This window comes from Carcharodon carcharias, chromosome 12 (assembly GCF_017639515.1).
Source record: "Carcharodon carcharias isolate sCarCar2 chromosome 12, sCarCar2.pri, whole genome shotgun sequence".
NCBI classification, from domain to species: Eukaryota; Metazoa; Chordata; class Chondrichthyes; order Lamniformes; family Lamnidae; genus Carcharodon; species Carcharodon carcharias.
In genome coordinates this window covers 36,853,162-36,875,801 of record NC_054478.1, presented here as the reverse complement: position 1 = coordinate 36,875,801, position 22,640 = coordinate 36,853,162, and the positions used below count along the sequence as shown (strand labels likewise).

Sequence of the window (22,640 nt, the reverse complement as noted above, 5' to 3'; positions counted from 1 at the left end):
CCACATTAGTATGTTGCAGATCTAGATTATTGGAAGTAGCGTATAACTTTAGCTCATTTGCATGTTTCTAATAAAATAAGGAACCTTGAATACTGATTATATTACAAGTTATACTTATATAGTGCCTTTAAACTTCCCAAAGCGCTCCACAGGGGCATTATAAAACATATGACAGTAAACATTTTGTTTACACCAGCCCTCCAAAGTTCCACAAAAATCCATTCACAATGTTTTTACCAAATGGCTAAATGGCCATATCTACTGTACTTGCTATATGTGTGCTCTAAAGGAAAAAAGTTACCTGGATATTTTGATTCCATTGTTGTGCAAATCTCCCATCAGGAAACTCTTCTGGTAAAGAAAGTTGTTGCTGGAAGATTTCCACATATTGTTCAAAGCCAAATGTGTTCAGCAAGTGAATCTGCCTGTGGGAAAATCTGGACTTCACCCTCTTTTCTAGAAGTTCCAGAACATCCTAAGGTTTCAACAGAAATAATGTTAAGTGTAGACAACCTAGTCAAACAACAAAAGGCTCATCAGCTGGATTACTACATTTTGCCAAAAGTGGCTAGAGACTTTATAGTTTGTAAGGCTACAATGGCAGATAACCTTTGTCCTATGAATTGCAAGATGATCTTGCTGGTTGTGAAACCTGGGACTTGGATCAATAATGTTGAGAGGGCAGACTCAATGGTGGACACAATGACAATGGTCTTTTGCCTCCAAAGTGGACATTATAAACTGTAATTAGAGCCTTCTTCTGGCCAATCATCCATACAAGCAGTGTCTTAAAGTAATTGGAAGGAAAGAGAGCTGCTATACAAAAGCAGAAGCCCTTTAAAGTTGTGCCTGAATGGGCCAAACCAGATTATGGTGCAGCATATCATTAGGCTAAAAGGTTATTACAGAGATGATACAGGACCAGGGGATTGTGACAATGCTCACAAGTGAAGAATGACCATTTGTGTACCTATTATAACTGTTTCCAATCAAGGCCACTGACTCAGAGGGGAGAGAAGAAAAAGGAACTGCATCAATTTACATGGTGTAGGAGAAATAAAGATGAAAAAGTACAAAAAAAAACTGCAGGATTTAAATTCTATAATTCACTAATCAAATCAACCATGATTGCACTAAATGGTGGAGGAACTCAAGAGATTGAATGATCTGCTCTGATTCCTAAAGGTGAAAGTATTCCAGGGCCCTCTAGTTTCTGCTCTTCCTCAATACAGATGTTAGGAATTCCGTGCAGTGCCAAAGAAAGAAACTGAACTTCCATCTCTCCATTAGTTTCACAATAAAGCAAACCAATTCATTACATAGGGAACAAATAGAAAGCGTGCCATTTACCTAGTGATCCAACCCTGCAACCACAGACAAATAATTGATTTATTTCTATACTGCATCTTAAAGGAAATGGGGAGAAGGGAAGGGGAATGGATAGGCCACGACAACCTTAAAGGGAAAAATGAACAAATTACATTGGAGTTCTCCAACTTATGCTCAGCAATAATAGCTTTTTTATATAATTCACACACCTGAGGCTAAGAATTAGCAAGCCCTATCAGGCAATAGAAAGAGTGTTAATCTGAGAAAATCTTCAAATAGGAATTCACTAAGAAAGTTCAGTTTGTAAAAACGAACAGGGTGGGGCAGATGATATTTATGTTCATTATCTACTAAGTGTTTAACTTTATGGGCATAACAAAGACACAATTAGGGCAGCAATGAGAAAGAGGGAAATAGCAAATATCATTGGGAAACAGTGTGCAAATATTTTAGTAAAGAAAATTAGATCATCGCTAAAAACCTTCCTTTTGGCCTCACTACAAATGACACTTTTCTCTCCCATTATTCACAAGGCCAATATGATTCTGCAGAAAACAGAATTTTAATCTTCCCCTTTGCGCTGGCCCAATTTTTCCTTTTCCAAATGGTTGCCCTCTAATTGTATTGGAACCAATGTTTTGTGGGCAAACATCAATTGATGTGAAATGCATATAGATAATCTAACAGTAATAACATATGATATGAGGTTTGCAATCAGTTGTCTTTGCACTAATGGAGCCCACTTCAGCAGGCAAAATATGCATGGCTTAAAATGCATGTAGATTAATGAAATGTTAAATGATAGGAATTAGAAGATTGATGTCAACTGATCCTACTTAGTCTCAGAACACTAACTATGCAGTCAATATGTGCAAGGTGCAAAATGCAGGAATTATCCAAGTCTGCAGTATCTCAAGGTGCAAAACAGAGCTCACCAAGTCCCAACTATCCAGCTGATAAACTCCAGCTTCCAATATTACATTTTTCCTTTTTGTCCTCACATGCTAAAAAAGCATATTCTCTCCAGATAGCGAGAAATAGAGAGTTTGCCAAGAGGAGCCCAAGTTTTGCTACCCTTTTAACAGCATTTTTAAAATCAGATATTCTAGAATTTAATTTGGACTTGATGTTCAATGCTGCTAATTTAGTTTGCCACTGAGATTCGTCTCAGTAATGGAATGTTGCCACGATCTGCCAAAGCAATGTTTTTATGTCCAAGTACACCACCAATTCTTGTTTAAAATGTTTGGACAACATATTAAGACAGTTGTAGAAAGCTGTCATTAGTGCTTATTTCTTCCCTTGGCTGAAGCTGAAGAAGCCAAAGCTGCAGACACCATTAGGAACAGAGTTCGTCTGGGTCCTTAAAGAGCAGAATTAATAGTGAAGTAAAATACAGTACATGATGATTACTCCCTCTGGTTACTGCTTCGACAGGCCGATAGGCCAGTAATTTAGTGAGGTCAGTATTTTACCAAATGCTTAATCCATCTTTTTAAATTCTGAAAGCTATTGGAATAAAGAAAGACAAAATTTTTGTTGGCAAGCAGCTCTTTTTTAATGCGCCAAACCAAGAAGCTTAAAAAGTCAAAACGATAATAAGAAGTGCAATTTTAACATAGAAGCAGCAAGGACAAATTAATCCAGAAGTACAACAGCATACGGTAAGGAAGAAGAGGGCAGATTGTGTAGTAAAAATAATGGTGAAGCCAGAGTCCTAACCATTATTTACATGGAAAATCAGACCTCAACATTCATTGAGGCCACATATGTGCGTCAAGTGTGGAAATCCAGAAGTTGCTGTCCGAGGTGCCCTACTCTTCCAAAATTTGCGCAATCATTGTATCTCATAAAGAGACTCACCATTCAAATAAATTGAGCAACGTGAAGCTATTGGCTTTACCTCAGATGGGAACTAAATTTGTCAGAAAAAGTTATGACTTGTTCATTACACTCCCTTTTAATCATATGGTAATTCTTAATCACTGTCAAACAACCTCCCTGGCACTGAAAAGTAACTTAAAACTGGGGAATCTTAATCCTTAAAATTTCAAATAATTATTGTTGAGGATATTAAAAAGTCTCCTATTTTTTGCCTCATTGCTCTCTCTCTCTCTCTCTCTGTTAATCCAATCTTTTGTCGCTCCTGTCCATTTCACTTTCTGTACCCGATTTGATATTTAATTCAATGTTCTAACTGACACTTCCTGGTTCAGAGTCTGTGGTGCTCATGAATAATTCTTTAATCTGATTAGTTAAAAGGGACACACAGTTGCTTGTCCTATTCTCACAGGTCCCAGATCCCATTAGAAGGTGCTGCACTTTTTAGCTCTCCAATTGGCAGCAAGTTCCAATACCAAATCTTACAGAAAGTCTATGAATATGTGCAAGTATAATGAACAGCTGGCACCATTTGTTCACTGCTGAGGGCAAAATGCAGCCCAAGGGTTAGATATGTTAATGTAACTCCAGTTTGAATTTGGTATCCCAGCTCTGAACTCTTATTTCTGGTTTTCAGGATCCAGATGACTTCTGTTCCTAAGTGGGTCTGCAGCAGGACAAGAAGGTGGTGAGGGTAAAGAAAATAACAAATGTTAACTCTAGTGTTGGAATGCAATGCTTTAATCTTTAGTTTTTAAAGAGGTGAAAATACTTCTAAAAACGTGTGTTTAAATTTATTTTTCTGTAAAGATTCTTAGAACCGTAGAAACGTTAAAATGCAAAAAGTGGCCATTCTGCCCATAGTGTATGCACCGGCCAAACAGAGAAAAGAAGAAACTAGCTGCCCATTTTAATCCCACTTCCTTTGTTAACTTACCAATCGACAAGTCAGGCCCACGACAGCTACAGGTGTCTGAGCTGATTGAGCAACGTCGAGGAGGTTATAAAGCAACGTCTGATTCCGGTGATGAGCAAAGAGGTCAAATTCATCCAAGATAAAAAGCACTGGCCTGCTACTGCTGCGGTTTCCTAGAAATAAAAGTATTAACTTTACAAAAAGTGTATTTTTAAAGCAATTCTTTCAATGTTGCTCCATCCCCATTTATTTTCATAAACTTTCACTTCCATTTTTCCATTCTTTGACTGAATGCCATTATTTGATTTTTAAGTCAGGCCACTCAAAAATGAAGGAATAATGATGCCACCACCTGGAAGAACAAGATCAGCAGGTGCAGGAACACCATCACGTCCAAGTTCTCTTCCAAATACCATCCAGACATGGACACATCACTATTCTTTCATTGTTGTTGGATCAAAATCCTGCAACTCCCTACCAAACAGCACAGTAGGACTACCTTCACCACACAGACTGCAGCAATTCAAGGCAGTCAAAACCATCTTTCACAAGTGAAGGGCAATAAATGCTAGCCTTGTTAGACATGCCCACATCCCAAAAATAAATTTCAAAAATATATACATGCAAAGTAAAGCTGAGGCTTGACTGGCAAGCTGAAGAAAATTCTGACTGTTCAGAGCTCAGAGAAAGCTGGTGATATTGCTGCTAATATCTTGGTGAAACACAAAAAGAAAAATTACAATGGGGGGTCATTTGGAGCAAAGATTTTGGCAGGCAGTACATCCAAGAATGTTAATGCTGGCAAGAAGGGCTGGTTTATAAATCATATCTGTTTATGAGCAAAGAAGAGTTGAAAGACCTTAAAACAGGATCAGCTAAATGTTACCAACACTCATTCGAAACCTGGGGCTGGATTTAGTTTTACTGTTGCGGCTCCTGCCAGCAGACCCTAATGTTGTCAGGGATCTGGTATGGGTCTGTGGTGGTTGGCTGGACCTGATTACTTAGCAGCTAGTCAATTAATGCTGATGAATGGGGGCTTGCCTCCATTTCATGTGGCAGCATTGGGGGCAGGGGCAGCTCTGACATCAGGAAGCCTGCATCAACCTGATGGCCATGCAGGAGCGAGTGCCATATTTAAATGGCAGCCAGTCCTATGAGAGAGTTGAAAATTGTCCAGCAGGATTTTTAAGAGAGCTTTTCAGCTTCAATCTCCAGCAACTGAATTTCTGTTGCTAAGAGACAAAAAGACGTGACAAAAATCCAGGGAGAAGTTGCCTCCACCGCCGCACAAGATCATTCTGTGGCATCAACAGGTTCAACTGAGGTTTGAGGTGTCACAGCCCTGTCAATGCATGCCCTCCAGCTTTCAAAGATAAAGCAGGACAGGTTGGATGATTCCCTTGCTGTCACTAACTCTTCTTTACATTGCATGGTGCCTCCTAAGTGTTCTCCCTTTAAAGGACTCAAGAAATGATTCTTCAGTACCACAGTTGTGCACTGTTCCTTGTAAATTTGGGACCCAGTGCATCTTGGTTCTGAAATCCCTGTCAGAGGCTCCATCCCTCTGAGCGTTAGTTCAGCAAGTTTTTACACCAGGAAAACATCTGCAAGATCAATCTAGTCCCCTGTGACTGAGCTTCCTGGAAGTCAAAAGGATTCTCATTATGAGTTAAAGAAGCCACATATGGGTCACCACCTTTCACTGGGTGGGTGAAGGCACAAGAAACATTTCTGAGTTTCACCAAATCAGGGCAGTAGGATTAAATTGTGTCAAACTTTAATCACTGTCTACTATTCTTTGGGATTGTCTCCTCAACAGACATTGGCATAAAACAGTTTTACTTGTTTGTTGGCAAGAGTAAATTTTATGGAGCAGAAGCAAATTTATGGGGATTACAAAAAAAGAAACCTTTCACCCGTCTTGGGAAAGATCTATGTTTTATGATCTATGACAGTTGGAAACATACTGCATTAGATAATTTTAACTTGTTATTTGAAGTCTGTCCATGATTTTAAATTGGCATCACCATTCCAATGTACATAAGCCAAGGCAATAAAGGTGAAGGAACATCAATATTTAGCACATTCGCTAACCAATCTCTAACATTAATCAAGCTAATTCTGAAGTTAGTTCCAATGAGTTTTCTTTTATGTATTTTTCCAAATTACTCATATTTTACTTTTCTCTTTCATTTAAAAACTATCTCAACACTTCCTAAATTCTTTTATTTCCTCACCCTATAACATTTAAGGCTAGAATTCTTTGAAAATCAACCTTCAAAAGGTGTTCTTATTTTGAAGATTCTATCTTGTTCAACATTGCATCAATCATTGAAATGCACCACAAATAGGGAACACCTCCAATTTACAGCAATGTCAAACATATTCCTATGTAAACATGGCACTAGCTTCCATTGACACTGCACAGAAACACACACCAATTCTCAAAGAAACATTAGCCTCTAGGATCCAGGGAAGACATCAGTCAAGGCCCATTGGGCTATGCAGATCTGCTTACCCAAATGACACTCTACTAAAATAGCAACCATCCCCTGGCATTAAGTAGGTAATCTCAATAATATAGAGAATACTACAACATGCCCTTCTATGTGAAGATGCAGGTGAAGGAGAAAAATAGATCCATTCCATCCATACAGGACACCCAAAGGTAAAGAACTAACAATCTAACTTTAAATGAAGCCCACAGGTTGTTTACCTTTGTGCCCATAAATTCAAAGCATCTGACAGCATTTGTAATAGGAAACTAAATTTGCAAGCAAAAGCAAAATGATTTAGCATTGACTATCCAAGAGTCAAGGGAGAGTTGCTCTTCCCACTGCTAGATTTCAATATCTGCCAAACATTTTTGTTTACCTTGGTTTACCCAGGTTACCCTATGTTAAACATTATAGAACCTCAGTTACACCACACAGAATACAGTCTCAGAGTATGATCTCCATGTTACAAAATGGATATAGGAGGCACTGGTGGAGGTCCACAAGGATGACACTAGAGCAGAGTGTTGGTAACTGGCAGGAAACATTCAACAGCTTGAAGATTTTTACTCTAGAAAAGGAGAAAGCTGAGGGGTGAACTGATAAAAAAAAATCTTTAAAATTCTGAATGGGCGTTGATACAGTAGATGCAGAGAAGATGCTTTCACTTGCAGGAGGTTCCAAAATTAGGGGCCACAAATATAAGGTAGCAATTAGTAAATCCAATGAAGAATTCAGAAAACATTTCTTTACTCACATGGCAACTTGCTACCACGTAAAAGAGTAATTGCGACGAAAAGCATAGAATGGGAAAGCTGGATAAGTATTGGAGGAAGAAAGGAATATGAGGAAATGCAGGTAAGAAACAGTTGAAGTGGAGAGTGAGGAGGTTGGTGTGGAGCATAAACACCAGCACAGGCCAGCTTGGCAAGATGACCTGTTCCTGCCCTGTAAATTCTATGTGATGAGATCCCAAACCCAAAGGGTCCTGAATCTTAGGGAAAAAAAACCTTTGTACAATGCTGAAACTCTTTTGACCTTCATTTCAGCCTAAGAAACAGATATTTGGCTATGGACCATACAGGACAGGAAAAGACCATCATGACCTGTTGGGCTGATGTCTAGGAAATATATCCCACAACAGTAGTCATACCCCCCACCCTAGCTACTTTTTCTTCCAGCATTTACCGAATATCAGGTTTATTTTTAAGGAAAGATAGCTCCAAAACAAATCAAATGTGTCACATAGGCCATTGTTGTTACAATTTTTTTGCGAATGTACAGTTCCATCATAGGCTGGACCTAGTGTTATTTGCATAGAGCCCACAAATTGTTGCTTTACTGGTCTTAAAATTAAGCAAGCTCATGATCAAGGGCAAATCACAGAAGCCAACATGAATTGCTACTGGCAACAGGGAGAGTAAAAAAACCCACACAAGATACGAAGGGTACAAAATAATTTTCTTTCTGACAAAATATTGCATAAAATCTTGCTCCATTGGGCGGAGAGACAAATATTTCCTGCATGCTCAACATTTATATATGATTTAGTTGTTTACTTTTTCAGTAAAAATGGGCATCCGTTATCTGTATCAACTTTTTGATAAATTTGAGGAAACGCTATACCAGTCGGGCCATGACAAATTCATCTCATGACTTTATATTGACAGAAACACCGGTAGGCGCAGAAAGACAAAGCAGTTTGCAGCTAGCTTTAATATTGCAAGATCATAACTTTTATGGAGGCCATTCTTCCCCCATGCTGTTTTTTTTGGGAGTGTTGCACATTAAAAATTCAGAGAAGGCATGATTCATAGCTTTATTTATGCAGTTTATTAGGGGTAAATATGAGGCTTTGGATACAACTCAGATGAAATTCAAATACTTCTGGTATCAGATGTTCCAAACCTGAACTTCACAGAGCTGAATCAGCCAAGAAAAATCCAAATCTTGATTTAGATCCCTATCTAAATGCAGACCACCTGAACAGTATCCAAATTCGAACTCTGGATATTTATTCGAAAAGGTCTCAAGTCTTATTTGGGTTATACTTGGGTTTCCTTTGTTACATGCAGAACTGAGAAAACTATAAACCATGTAGCATTATGTTAAAGTAACTTCAAATTAGGATTTACTGATGTTTTTATTTGTGTGCAGTTGAGCTGTACACAACAGGAAAATCCTTGGTTTAATCCCATGATAGTTGACTTCAGCCAGAGCAGCAGTTTGGGAGCGGTATGGGGAGTGGAGGTGGATGGCGGAATGAGAGTGAACAGCGGCATTCTTGTTCCAATGACAGGGAAGGAGAGAAAAAGAGATGGACATCTGCGGGGGAAACTCATGTTCAGCTGAAAAATCCCAGTCAAATTGTCTACCAATCCTTACTGTATGAATTCAAACATAAAGAATAGTCATTTGAATTAGTTATTGGAAATACGTCAACACCTGCAGAACTCTACTCTGAGCAGCTACCGTTTTCAGGCAGGGAAAGCAGAAAACTGAGGTAAGGGAGAAATAGGACAGAGTGGAAACAAAAGCAAAAAGAAAATCAGATTTGCTTACATCATTTTATATGATTTACAACCATTATTTTAACAAATTATTACCAACTGAAAAGTCTTTGGTAAAACAATATACAAATTAAAATGTTTGTACCTTTTCTCAAAGCCTCAAGAAGAAAAGCAAGATTTTCAGCAAAACTCCCCTGTAATTAAACAACATTTCCATGTAGTCAGTGGATTCTCTATATACACACAGCAGTAAAAATTAAAATAATCTGTTTAAACCTCACTCTCCAGAATTCAGATATCCAAGAACAGTAGGTTGTGGTACTTTTGCTATTGCGTCGATTGACAGGCTGAGGAGAACTCTTAGTAAAAAGACTGAGGGGGTGACCTAACAGATTCTTTAAAATTATGAAAGGTGTTGATAGAATAGATAGAGAGAGAATTATTTTTCTTGTATGAAGAGCATAACTTGAAGCCATCAATAGAAGACAGTCACCAAGAAATCCAATTGGGATTTCAGAGGAATCACACGATGCAAGAGTGTGGAACTTGCTACCACAATGAGCAGTTGAAGCAAGTCATATGAATGCTTTTAAGGGGAAGCTAGACAAACAATTGAGGCAGAAATGAATAGATGGTTACAATGGTAGATTTAGATGAAGATGTGAGAAGTGTAACAAACATGGACAGGTTGGGCCAAAATGGCCTTTTTCTTTGCCAATTATCAACACTGGCTAGTTTTTACTATTGTTTTCTGAAAAGTAGGTATAAATACTCAAAAATATACAGTTGCATTATAGTGAGAATTACATGGGGCAGGGATAAATATACTGTGATTGGAGCATTATTATACATATCTAGGATTCCGTGCAGTAGTCATATCAATTTCAGAGTGTAGGAGAGGGAACACAGTGTGGGACTTGAGCACGTCAGTTTGCATTTTTTTTTTAAATTATAAAAAAAGTGAAGTTGACAGTAAAACAGATCATGGTACCTATAATCTTGTTAATTGGGTCACAATGCATCAGGAGAAGTATGGCAGATACATCATTTTGGTTTATTTCTTTATCATATGTTGATCACCTCCATTAAACTTAAAAATAGAAGCAATTGATTTCAAAAAGGTAGAGCAAGAACCTCTAGTATTAAAGTTATGAACTTATAAAAAATTTATAATACTGTTCACACAAAAACTTGAATATATCATAAAATGTCACCATTGGAAAACATCAATCTCGGATACAATGACTTACAAAAACCTTATCTCCAACAACATTCTCAAGCTGGAGCTGTCGTGTAACTTCTTTCAGTGCAATCTTGTCATCTGTTTGCAATAAACCTAAAACATAACCAAATAAAATGTCCATTGTGGTCTTAGTTATTCACTATTTGTACAAACAGGAAAAATATAATAATTTTAAAGATTTATAATCGATTAGCAACAAAAGAGTAAAGAACAGTTTCTTTTTAGAAAGAGAAAACATTTATCATGCGTATCTAAAATTTTAAGGGTGCCAAGAGAAAACTGGAAAGGGACAGAACTGCAGCCGTAATACAGAATGCCAAAAAATTCTTCCAGCATTATTTTACAGTCAATAAAACCCTAAGAGCTCTGCATGGAATTGAACATGAGAAGAAACAGAAGATGGTTACATGGCAAATGATTACTTCTTGGAGGGTTTTTTAATAAAGACAGGGCAACATTAACAATATACCATTCAAGAACAAAAATATGCTTATAACATCCAAGAACAAAAATATGCTGTCTGGACACTCAGGGTTGTGACTTTACTGCAATAGCAGTTCCACTGAGACTGAAGCCAATACAAATTAAAAATAATAAAGCAAAAAACAAATGAAATAAAGTAAGCAGAAACAAAATGGAAGACAACTTGTATGGAAATAATCTTTAAAGAAAGCCAACATGTTTCAGAAACGGTACTTTTTACCTGGCCAACCACAGAAGTTTTATTAAAAATAGAGACTGTAACATTCATAGTTGGCAACAGGGACAGGAAGGAAGTGATAATAGTTTACTTACACTTTCAAAAATGTCCTCAATTTTTACAAAATCCTTATGAGTGGGTTATGGTGGATTATCAGTTGGGTAAAGGGAAGTAAAAGATATTAATTGTAAGGAGAATTAGTTTGCAGTGTAGGGAGGTATGAGAGTGAGAAATGAGTGAAGAAGAGGAGAAAAAAAAAATGCTAGGAGCATTCCTGTTCCTGATTTACATAATTAACCTGGAATTAAGCCAGTGCATGTTTGTCAAATTTGAAGATGACACCAAGGTGGGGAGAGAAGGAGAAGTTGGGTGGACTAGATGAGGTTGTCAAGGTCTCACCAAGTGAGCTGAATAAGGTTTGCACCTGGACTAACGAGTGACACAAGTTCAATATGGTGTTATTCAGCATGTACTTTCCAAGTCAAGGTTACTTATCTAAATTAAACTGTTGTAGTCCCAACACCAATTCCTCGTGCACACCACTCAGTGAATTTTTCTCCATTCCATATTAACTCTATCTTAATGACGACTCAGGATCTTCTACCTCTAAAACAAATCCAATTTCTTATCCACTCGAGAGTTTACCCCTAAATCCCTAACTGAATTTATCCAACGTTCTTTCATATGGAACTTTTGTGAAATGCCTTGGTATACCATTCCAGAAAACTTTCTATAGCCCAGTGTTTATAGTCTATTTAAATGCAAGCTTGTCCTTCTTCTGACTATCACCTTACTGCTGTAGTACTAATAGAATATTATACTGTTGCATTTAACCTCTGTTGCTATACTTTTCTCTAGTATGTCTTTGATCCTCTGATCACCCTTTCAGCATATATTTTTATATTTTCTTCTATGCATGCCATTGCGCCTCTTCCCCTTTCTCCCTGCTGGATCTAGAGGTTGCTTTTCTGCATTTTACTTTTCATTTTTTTGGGATCAATTTAGTGCTTAGTTTGTTTACTGAGCTTGTTGGTTTCAGGAATGTCGTTCTCCTTGCACGTTTAGCTTTATACTTTTAAAGGTGTTTCACTCGTCTTCTATTGTGTTATAACCTGCCCCATTCATCTGTTTTCATTATTCCTCACTTTTTGAATTTATCCCTTTTAAAAGAAAATGATATAAAACTGTCTTAGTGTTGAGCATATCTAACTCCCAATTTATCTTGTAGCTGCTCATCCCCAATAATGTTAGGATTTCCATTTCCTGAATTTTGTCCAAGTCATAGGTAAATACCAATTCAAAGATGAATACTCTTGTGGATTCCTTGATACATTAAGTCATGAAGCAGTCAAGCATTACATTCACCAACTCTGGCTTTAAACCACTTGCCTTCTCCCAATTTATATTTGTTTGACTGAAGTCTTCAAATGTAGAAAAACTCTGTTCTAACATATCTTTCCTATCTTTGTAGAGCAATTAGTGGCCCTCCTTGTATAGATCAGGTGGTCTCTGTAATTCTAACTTGAAGGTCTGCAGAACAGAGTTTTTATTTTCTTCTAACTAGATTAGATGGAGTTTTCAGCTTTCCCCCCATCCAAACCATCAACCTCCCTGGTGGCCCTGGCATTTTGTACTATGCCATCTCCTTTTTCATAATATATTATACATATGCTAAGTCTATTTCTATCTTCTAGACTCAATCATATTGCTGACTGTTAAATAGCCTCAAGTTCTAGTATCTCTTATGTTCTACATCTATTCCTGATCTCCAGTTCATGTCTGCCACTCATTGTCCATAATCACCTGTTGATTACCTTCTATCCTGCGATCTGCTTTTTGCCGTCATCTAGAAATTGGATTTGAGTCCAAGATTTGCAGTGTCCTTTATGAAATGAATTTGACTGCACCTCACTAATCATGATGGGTACAAGTCTTTCATGAAAGTTCAAGAAAAAATGTGGAAATTTAGCACCATTATAGCAATTTTCTATTGGAGATCACCATGACAACATAGCAGAGAAAAAGTACTCTGCATTACAGTTTGTGGTTTACTTTTGTTAGCTTATGTTTCAGTACTATTATTAATTGGAGATTAAGCACAAAATGATTAATCACCTTTGCTCAAAAGTTTTTCCCCAACAATTCACTTCTCTTTCTTCAGAGTTGTCTCTTCGATGCAGAAAAGACAACTAAAATAAAAAAAAAAGGTGGATGTTACAGCTATTCTTATCTTTCTCTCCTACCACAAAAAAAACTGCACTCCATGAAAGCCTTTATATCTCAAAAGAAATTTCCTCTATATGAAGTGCTTTGAGAGGATGCAATAAGGAAAAGCTTGAACGCCATCACTGTTTCACTACATCAGGGGTAATTTTTAGTTTAGAGCTAGAGTGTCAAACTGGCATCACTGATCAGGCAGTCATTCTAGAAACTACTCAAATTTACTTTTCCATGGACTTCAATAGAAAAGGAAAATGGTTTGGTTTCTACAACAGGCACCTAACCTGCAATGCCAGTGTTATGCACCAGTGATATGTTGAAAACTTATCTCATTGTTTGATTTTTTATTTTACCTTCATATCTACAATTCTCCAATGTAAGTAAATTAACAGCTTCAGTATTTATATAAGCATCTACTATAGATCAATGGGTAAAAGATGTATCTCACTTTTCTAGAGAAAGTAACTTACCATTTAAATGCACTTGCAGAAGATTCTCCTTAACTTGTTTCATTTCCATAAGTTCCTTCAAAACACTCTTCAGCAGCTAAGAAAACATGAGAACATTTCAGAATCCAAGCTTCAATTTCTTTTTTACAAAAGGCAGCATTTTTTTTAACCTTAACCACTGCAAAATATAGTTAGAGCCACAGATCTTCAAATTTAAGATTCACAACTTAGTGCCTGGTTCCAATTGATATGATCATTTTAGTACTGGTACAATTTACACTTATAGTGTTTATTTCTAACCTAGTGAGATTGTTTTTTTAAAATTTTTGGCAAAGTAAATAATAGTAAAATGACTGCAGATAAACTATAAAGACTTTACACAAAAGGTTCGCTTTACATTTATGTTGAGATCCAAAGCCATTTTGTATCAAAATACCAAAAAACATAAAAAGAACTTCCTTAAGTTTTCGTTTTGAAAAATGACAGGTGGAAAGACTTGCATTTATGTAGCACCTTTCACAACTCAGAACATCCCACAGCATTGTACAGTCACAGAACCATCTTTGAAGTGTAGCGGCTGTTGTAATGCAAAGACTTTGGGGGCAATTTTTCCTGGACACTTTGGCACTCATGAGCCTCTGAGGTGGCCAAGATGGGGTCTTAAGTTGAAACACCAGGTTAGCCACAATTAGCACAAGATACCGTTTTGGTAAAGGAGTTGATGTTTTCGCTAAGAACGACTGCATGGAAGATTGGAAAGCAAATACTTGCTACTTAAATTGCCTGTTAGTGGTCATTAAGGAAGCTGCACTGCATTTTGGTGGATAACTCTTGAACTATCGTCCTTTTCTAACAGTGACAAGCTGCCTGGGAGTAAATTAGTCATTGCAGAGGATTTCAAGCCTTACTTAAAAGGAACATCATGTTTTACTGTTCACAAACTGGAGATCTGAAGTCTTTTAAAACACACCAGGAGACTTTCAAGGGCGCTTTATCAAAACTTCATCAACACTGACAATTCTCTGAGGACTTCACCTAAAAAAGTGAGGAGTCACCATGAGGACTCGGTCATCAGCACCTTGCTCGTGGTCTCCTCGGTCTGCAAAGGAATGGAAGAAATGAGACCAGACAGAGCAGCACCAGCAACTGCACCAGATGGGGGAGGGGTGGAGGGAAAATGAGGGCATCCCTCCTCCTCCTCCTCTAGTCCTCCTAGGCCATATCCAGAACCAGTGTGTGTCTTCTTTCTTAGTCCCCGAATTATCTTGAATCCTGCCATTGCACATCAACCAGCACACTACACACCTTCAGTATAAGTGGGTGCTCAGAGCCCACATATACTGCTCCATGAAAATTGCAACTAAAATCAGTATTTTGAGTGATGAAACTGCACTTCTAACATCCCCAGGCAAACTGAAATTATGGTAATTACAAATCCGGATCAAGATTGTGCGCTCGAAGTAAACACGTCTTATTAGCACAACATCCATGTAGTGACCAGTTTCACCCTAGTATATATGTTTGCAATTAGATGGAATAGTCTATGACTTAAAACCTACATCCCTATTCCCCGCTATATGACAACACTGGAACGCCTGCTTCCATTTACTGGGACGTCGGTCCAGTTTTAATGATGAATAACAGGTCTTCAAACCCCCATCCCTCACCGGCCATCCACCCCATATCACCTTAATTAACAAGAGAGTCAAAGGTAGGCTGAATGTGGGGTGGAGGCTTAAATGAGATCAGTCGTGATCTTATTGAGTGATGGAGCAGGCTCAAGGGACTGAATGGCCCACTCCTGTTCCTAATTCCTATGTATATATGTCCCAGTACTCCAATGCCACCTCCACCATCCCACCATGTATACTCTATAGTGTATAGTCACTCACCCAGTATCCACTATGGGCAGACCTCAGGATATCTATCAAATGGACAATAAAAAATAAACTTCCAATCAATCTAATACAGTTGTCAAATTCAAAAACACAAAAAAAACCCCTCATCCATAAAATCCATGCATAAAAATGTAAGGGCCCCTTAAGTGGTCAAACTTCTCCACTTACAACAAGGACTGATAATCCTCTAATAACCTCTTAAAACTGTCAGTCATTCAAAATGTGACCCAGCTCCCCTGTTGAGGTAAGTTGTTCCAGACTTTTTGATAGCACTCATAATAGGCTTAGCAATCAAAACAAATCCTGGGAAATGTCAACAATGGAGTCAATTAAAACAAACACCAGATGCAGTTGCTATTCAGTTCCATTTCAAAGCAGATTGCCTGTCAATCAATGTACTATAGCGGGTGCTTAGATTTATTTTAATATTCAACAGCAGGGTCATTTTTTTTCCGAAGTTAAAGATCGTTGGGCATTTACATCTCAGTCCAAAACTTGACAGGAGAGTTTCCCAGCACATTTTTGAATGCGTTACAACACTTTTTCCATTGGGAAAAAGTACTGTAATATAACATACACTTACACAATGGTAGTCAATTTAATGGTCAACTTACCTTTGCAAGACAGAGCCCTATAATCAATTATTGCAGTAAAAAGACATCTAACTTTTAGTTTCAATAGCTCAATGCTGTACTATAAGATACATTTTTTTTTGTATTTCAAAGCCTGTCAAAGTCAATGAAAGAATTCCAGGAGTAGATGATGGTTTATTTTTTGGTTCCCAACTTGGAATTGTGGTGCCCCCCCACCCACCCGTGGCTCACAATTCCTGAGGTGCTGTAAACCACATCTCTTCCTAAAATGGCCTGACTCCATGAAAATAGCACCGTTATGCAAAATGCCCACCCCCACAATGGAGATGGAATAGGCAAGAGTGGAATTGCCGAGTGCAGGCTCGCTACCCACACCATACCCCGCTATAAAAAATTCCAATTACTGGGATTGGGGGCAGGAATCCCAGAATTGCGCCCACCCACCATTTCTAAATCCCTTCCGGGCCTTGGGAGCGGTTTTCAGGTTAGAATAAAGCAATGCAACAGTATAGAAGGAGGTCATTCAGTCCACCATGCCTATGCTATTCGGTAAAGCCATCTAACCTAATCCCCTGCTCTGCTTTTTTCCCCATATCCCCATAATTGTTTCCCTTCGTGAACGTATTTAATTCAATTTGAAAGTTACTATTGAATCTGCTTCTGCCACCCTTTCAGACAGTGCATTTCAGATCATAACACCCAGTGCAAATAAAAAGGTTTCCTTATGTAACCTCTGGTTTCTTTGCCAGTCACCTTAAACTTGAATAACAATCCTTCTGCCACTGGAAACTGTTTCTCCTTATTTACTCTATCAAAACAGCTTGTCATTTTCAACACCAATCAAATCTCCTCTCAAACCACATTGCTCTTTGGAAAAGCAGGGGCTATTCTCTTATCTGTTGACCTAACTGAAGCCCCTCATTCCTGACAGAATTCTAGTAAAATTCTTCTGCGCAGTTTCCAAGATTTTGACCTGCTTCTTAAAGCGTGGTGCTCAGGATTGCACACAATACTCCAGCTGAGGTCTGACCAGTGTTTTATAAAGGTTCAGCATAAGGCCACAAGAATTAGGGGCAGGTATAGGCCATACAGCTCCTCAGCCTGCTTCAATAAAACAATGTGTGATCTTTGACCTCAATTCCACTTTCTCGCCCAATCCCCATATCCCTACATTCCCCTGGGGCAGGATTTTGAGTTCAGCATGTGGGTGTGGTCAGCAGGCCCAGGAGCAGCCAGGAAACAGGCTTCAGACCGTGATCGGCCCCCGACCTTGATTTCACTTGGAATTAATGGAATGTGGAATGAAAGCTCCCTGAAGGCCCTTGCATGTGGTTCCCTCAAAAAGGCAAAGGCTACCTGGCCGATTCACCCACCCCTCAACCGTATTGTTGGACGGGAAACAAAAAAAGTCAATTACATTAATGGCCTTAATAGGCCCCTTAGCTGTCGACGGGTGTGCCCGCTGACCGAAATATCATGTGAGATGACATCGGGACGCTGGCCCGACATCATCAAACACTCTCTCACGCTCGAGCAGTTCGGGCGCACGCCCACATGCTCAGTGAAATATTCTACCCCGGAGTCCAAAAATCTATGCTTTCTTTTGTACCTTGCCACTTAATAAAATCAAGGATGCCATATTCTTTAAAAAAAAACTGCCTTCTCAATTTGTTCAGCCCTAACAGCGGGGGGGAGGGGTTCGGGTGAAGGGGGACTTAGAAATTCAAAGGAACAGAAAAAAAGATTGAGGTTCCCGAACAGCATACTGATGTGGGTAAAGACAAGCAGAGTGGGATAGCAACACAGAGTTTAACAAAAAAATGTTTTATAGCGAATAAGGACATCGTATGGAATAGAAGTAAAACAATGAAATTAAAAGGTTGTTTGTCTGAATGCACAAAGCATCGGTAATAAGATTGGATGAACGAGTGGCACAAATAGGAGGTAAATGACTTTGATCTAATCACCATTACAGGACCATGGTTACAAGGTAATCAAGTCTGGGAAATAGATATTTCCAGGTACACAAGATTTTGGAAAGACAGACAGAATGGCAAAGAAGGTGGGGTAGTTCTTATAATAAATGATATAAGGACGCTGGTGAAATAAGCCTCTGAAAATCATGAAGTTGAATCAGTATGAATGGAAATTAGGAATTGCGAGCATCAGAAAACACCAGTCAGAGTCGTTTATAAGCCCCCTGACAGAGGGCAGGTCAGCAAACAATAAATTATTGGAGCCTGAAACAAAGGAAATGTAACAATTGTGGGGACTTTAAAATCTTCAAATAGACTGGGACAATCAAATTGGCAAAAGTTATCTAGAAGAGGAGTTTGTAGAATGTTTTTGTGCCAGTTTCTTGGAGCAGTACACGGTGAACCAACTAAGGATAAAGCTATCTTAGATCTAGCATTGTGTAATGAAGCAGAGTTAATTAGTAATGTCACAGTAAAAAATCCACTGGGAAATAGTGACCATCATACCATTCAATTCCATGTTAAGTTTGAAAGTGACATATTCTAATAGCAAACAAGAATCTTTAACAAAGCTAATTACATAGGTATGTGGGGAGAACTGGCTAAGGATAATTGGGTAAATAGACTAAAAGATATGGGGATAAATGAACAGTCAAACATTTAAAGAAACAATTCAAAATATTCAACAAAAATACATTCCATTGAAGAACAGAAAACTCAGCAAAGAGGACCCAACCGCAGCTCACTCACGTATTTAAGGATAGTATTAGATTAAAAGACAAGGTTTACAATGTTGCAAAAAAATGGAGGATTGGGAGTGTTTTAGAAACTAGCAAAGGGCCACCAAAAAAGTTGATAAGGGAAAAAATAGAATATGAAAGTAAACTAGCTAGAAATATAAATACAGAATGTAAGAACAAGTACATATAAAAGGAAGAGAGCAGCTAAAGTAAACATTGGTCTCTTAGAAGCACAGACAGGAGAAAATATCATGGGGAACAAGGAAGTGGCAGAGGCATTGAACAAATATTTTGTGTCTGTCTTCACAGGAGAAGACAAGTTCCATACAGAAGATGATGATAACCTAGGGGCTAAAAAGAGAGAGGAAATTAGGGAAATCAAATCCAAACCATCAGGACCTAATAGCCTACATGGTGAGGGTTCTAAGAGAGATAGCTGCAGACATAATGGATGTGCAATCTATATTAATGACTTGGATACATTACTCTCTGCCTCTTCATATAAATTTGCTGATGAAAACAAGCTAGGTAGAAAGGTAAGCTGTGGGGAGGCACACAGAGGCTGTAGAGATATATAGGCAGATTAGATGAGTACGCAACAAATGGGAGATGGAGTATAATATAGGGAAATTATTCACTTTGATTGGAAGAATAAAAAAAGATTTTTTTTGTTAAAAAGGTGAGAAACTTGTAGGTGCTGATGTTCAAAGAGATTTGGGTGTGCTGGTGCAAGGAACAGTTATAGCATGCAGACTGAGCAAGCAATTAAGAAGGCAAATGGCATGTTGGCCTTTAAGGCAATGGAATTGGGGTACAAGAATAAAGAAGTCTTGCCACAGTTGTACAGGATTTTGGTGAGATGACATCTGTGTGCAGTTTTGGTCTCCATATTTAAGAAAATATGTACTTGTAATGGAGGCGGTACAGCGAAAGTTCATTAAAGTGGTCCCTGGACGAGGGGGCTGTCCTGTGATGAAAGTAAATTGGGCTTATGTTCTCTGGAATTTAGGAGAATGAGAGGCAATCTCATTGAAAACTACAACATTCTGAGGGGGTTTAATAGGGTGAGTGCCAAGAGGTTGTGAGCTGGATGGGGTTATCTAAAACATGAGGAAACAGTCTTGGGATAAAGGGTTAGGATTGAGATGAGGAGAAATTTCTTCACTCAAAGGATTGAAAATTTTCAGAAATCTCTATCCTACAGAGTTATGGATGTTCCATCATTGAATACATTTAAGGCTGGGATAGGCAGATATTTGGCCTCTCTCAGGAATTAAGGAATATGGGGGAGCAGGTGGGAAAATGGAGTTGAAGCTCAAGATCAGCCATGACCATATTGAATGGTGGAGCAGGCTTGATGGACCATGTGGTCTACATCTGCTCCTATTTATTATGTTCTTACATTCTTTGTACATAAATTCCCAGGTCTGTCTGGTCCTATGCTCCCTTTAAAATTTGATCATTTAGTTTATATCGAGTCTCCAAGCAAAATGTCTCACTTCACAGTTCTCTGTACTAAACAGCCATTCACTACTCATCTCTGCTTTCTGTCCCTTCATCAATTTAGAATCCACATTGCCACTGTCCCTTTAATCCCATGGCTTCAATTTTACTACTAAATATGGGGTGTTAAAGGGCACTTCAGCAAATGCTTTTTGAAAGTGTATGTGTAAAATATCATCGGCACAACCCTATCAAACTTAGCACTTACTTCAAAGCATATAATTCAGTTAAACGTGATTTAACTTTAAAAATCCACACTGACTTCAACTCTTTTCTTCTCTGCCGATGCTGCCAGACCTGCTGAGTTTTTCCAGGTAATTCTGTTTTTGTTTTGGATTTCCAGCATCCGCAGTTTTTTTGTTTTTATCTCTGACTTTAATTTATCCGCCTATACTTTTGTCCTAGATTGCCTCCAAAAGTTTCCCTGCCACCACCGGTAAACTGTAATTGCCAGGTTTATCCCGGTGCAAAAAAAAACCCAGGGCTAACATTTGTAATTCTCTAGTCCTCTGGAGCCACCACCACACTGAAGGAGGAACAGAAAATTATGGTCAGGGACTTTACAATTTCCACCCTTACTTCCCTTAGTACTCTAGGATGCATCCCATCCAGACCAGCTGACTTTTCTATATTGGGGGCTGCCAACTATACTTATTTTTATCCTGTCCAATGTCATTTTTACCTTCTCCTTTAGCACTACATTAGCAGCATTCTTTTCTCTCGTGTAGAAAGATGCAAAACACTCATTTTGTACCTCATCCTCATGGAAGCAGAGGGCATCCTCATGAAGGCAGACAGCATGGATATCTCCATTTCGGTCTCACCCTCCCTTTAACTGTCCTTTTACTATTTCTGTCTTTATAAAATATTTGCGTTCCCTTTTATTTTAATGACCAATATATTCTTGTATTCTTTTTGCCCATCTCATTCCCTTTCATTTATTTCCTTTGTACTTTCTGTATTCAACTTGATTCTCTATGGTATTATGAATCTTACATTTAACATTAACCTCCTTTTTCAGAATCATTTCAATCTCTTCATCTTTGATCATTCAGGAAGCTCTGGCTTTGAAAGTTATTCCCTCTCCCTCAAGGAACCTGTTTATTCTATACAGAAGCCATCTGTAGGTTCCCATTGTTCAATTATTGCCTTGCCTACCATTTTTTGATTCCAACTGTCACAATGACAGGGATCATGACTGAGTGGTATCAACCTGTAATTTCACCAGCTAACCAAAACACATAGGACAGAATTTTATGTCTCGCAGGCAGGCACATGCTAGACCCGAACGGACATGAAATAGTGCAAGATGTCATCGGGCGAGTAGCCTGACGTCATCCTGCACGTGAGCAATCTTCAGGTTGGTGGGCGGCTTGGGTGTTGGAACCACACCCATCAATTAAAGGGCCACTTAAGGCCATGAAAAAGGCAATTGGTCCCAATTTTACATTGAGTGTGAAATCGCAAGGACATCGCACGAGCAAAACGGGCAGGCAGACAACCCACTTTTAATGAAACCTCATCCAAGGCGTGAAAAAAAAAAAATGGCCTGCAGCTTTGCCATTGAGAGTAGTGAGGAGTTTAGGAGATAGTTTGCTGCTGGTTGCTTATTTGAACTTGACAGCTTCATCTCTGTTCTGAGCTTCAGCCTTAAGCCTTTCTAGGTTTCATTTCAGGACTCATTAGTATCTCCAAGGCCCCTGGAGTTGCTGCTGCCATCATCCAGAGCACCCGAGGAGGAGCCCGTAGAGACGGCAAGCAGCTCGTGTGCCAACATAAGGTCACCCTGGAGCTCTCTGCACTTCACTGATGGATGGGCACCTAGCTGGGTTTCTGGGTGCCTCATCCATCTCCCACACTGACACTGACCTCCTGAGGTCAATGCCTGTGTAACAGCTTGCAGGTTCGAGCACAAACCCAGAAATCCCTGATTTTGTCCCTGGGGATGCCTCTCCATGGAGAGTTGCCACTCTCTCAACGGAGGAGGCAATGCACTTGGCAACAAGGGTTATCGCAGTGCTCATGCTCCGCATGGATTCCTCCACAACAGAGACCATAGCAAGCATACGCTCATGGATCTCTGCCAAATCCTCCCACACATCATGCTGGATATCCACCCTCTGTTGCCCAATAGGTGACTCCAGCGGCTCATCACCTGCCTTCAAATCAACATCGTCCTCGTCT

At 38.9% G+C, this 22,640-nt stretch overlaps 1 protein-coding gene across 5 annotated transcripts in view; it reads right to left on the bottom strand.

Moving 5' to 3' along the window:
- Positions 1-22,640, bottom strand: part of orc4 (origin recognition complex, subunit 4) — an 80,064-nt gene that overhangs the window by 19,883 nt on the left and 37,541 nt on the right. For 3 of the 5 annotated variants that reach the window (XM_041201630.1, XM_041201632.1, XM_041201631.1), the window contains exons 5-9: positions 13,768-13,843; positions 10,385-10,470; positions 9,280-9,328; positions 4,148-4,299; positions 302-475 (exon numbers count right to left, since the gene is read on the bottom strand). In XM_041201630.1, coding sequence (XP_041057564.1) covers positions 302-475; positions 4,148-4,299; positions 9,280-9,328; positions 10,385-10,470; positions 13,768-13,843 — 537 coding nt within the window. Of the gene's footprint in view, positions 1-301; positions 476-4,147; positions 4,300-9,279; positions 9,329-10,384; positions 10,471-13,767; positions 13,844-14,781; positions 14,846-15,638; positions 15,671-22,640 lie in introns of all 5 variants that reach the window. The other 2 variants (XM_041201633.1, XM_041201635.1) reach the window with 2 other exon arrangements.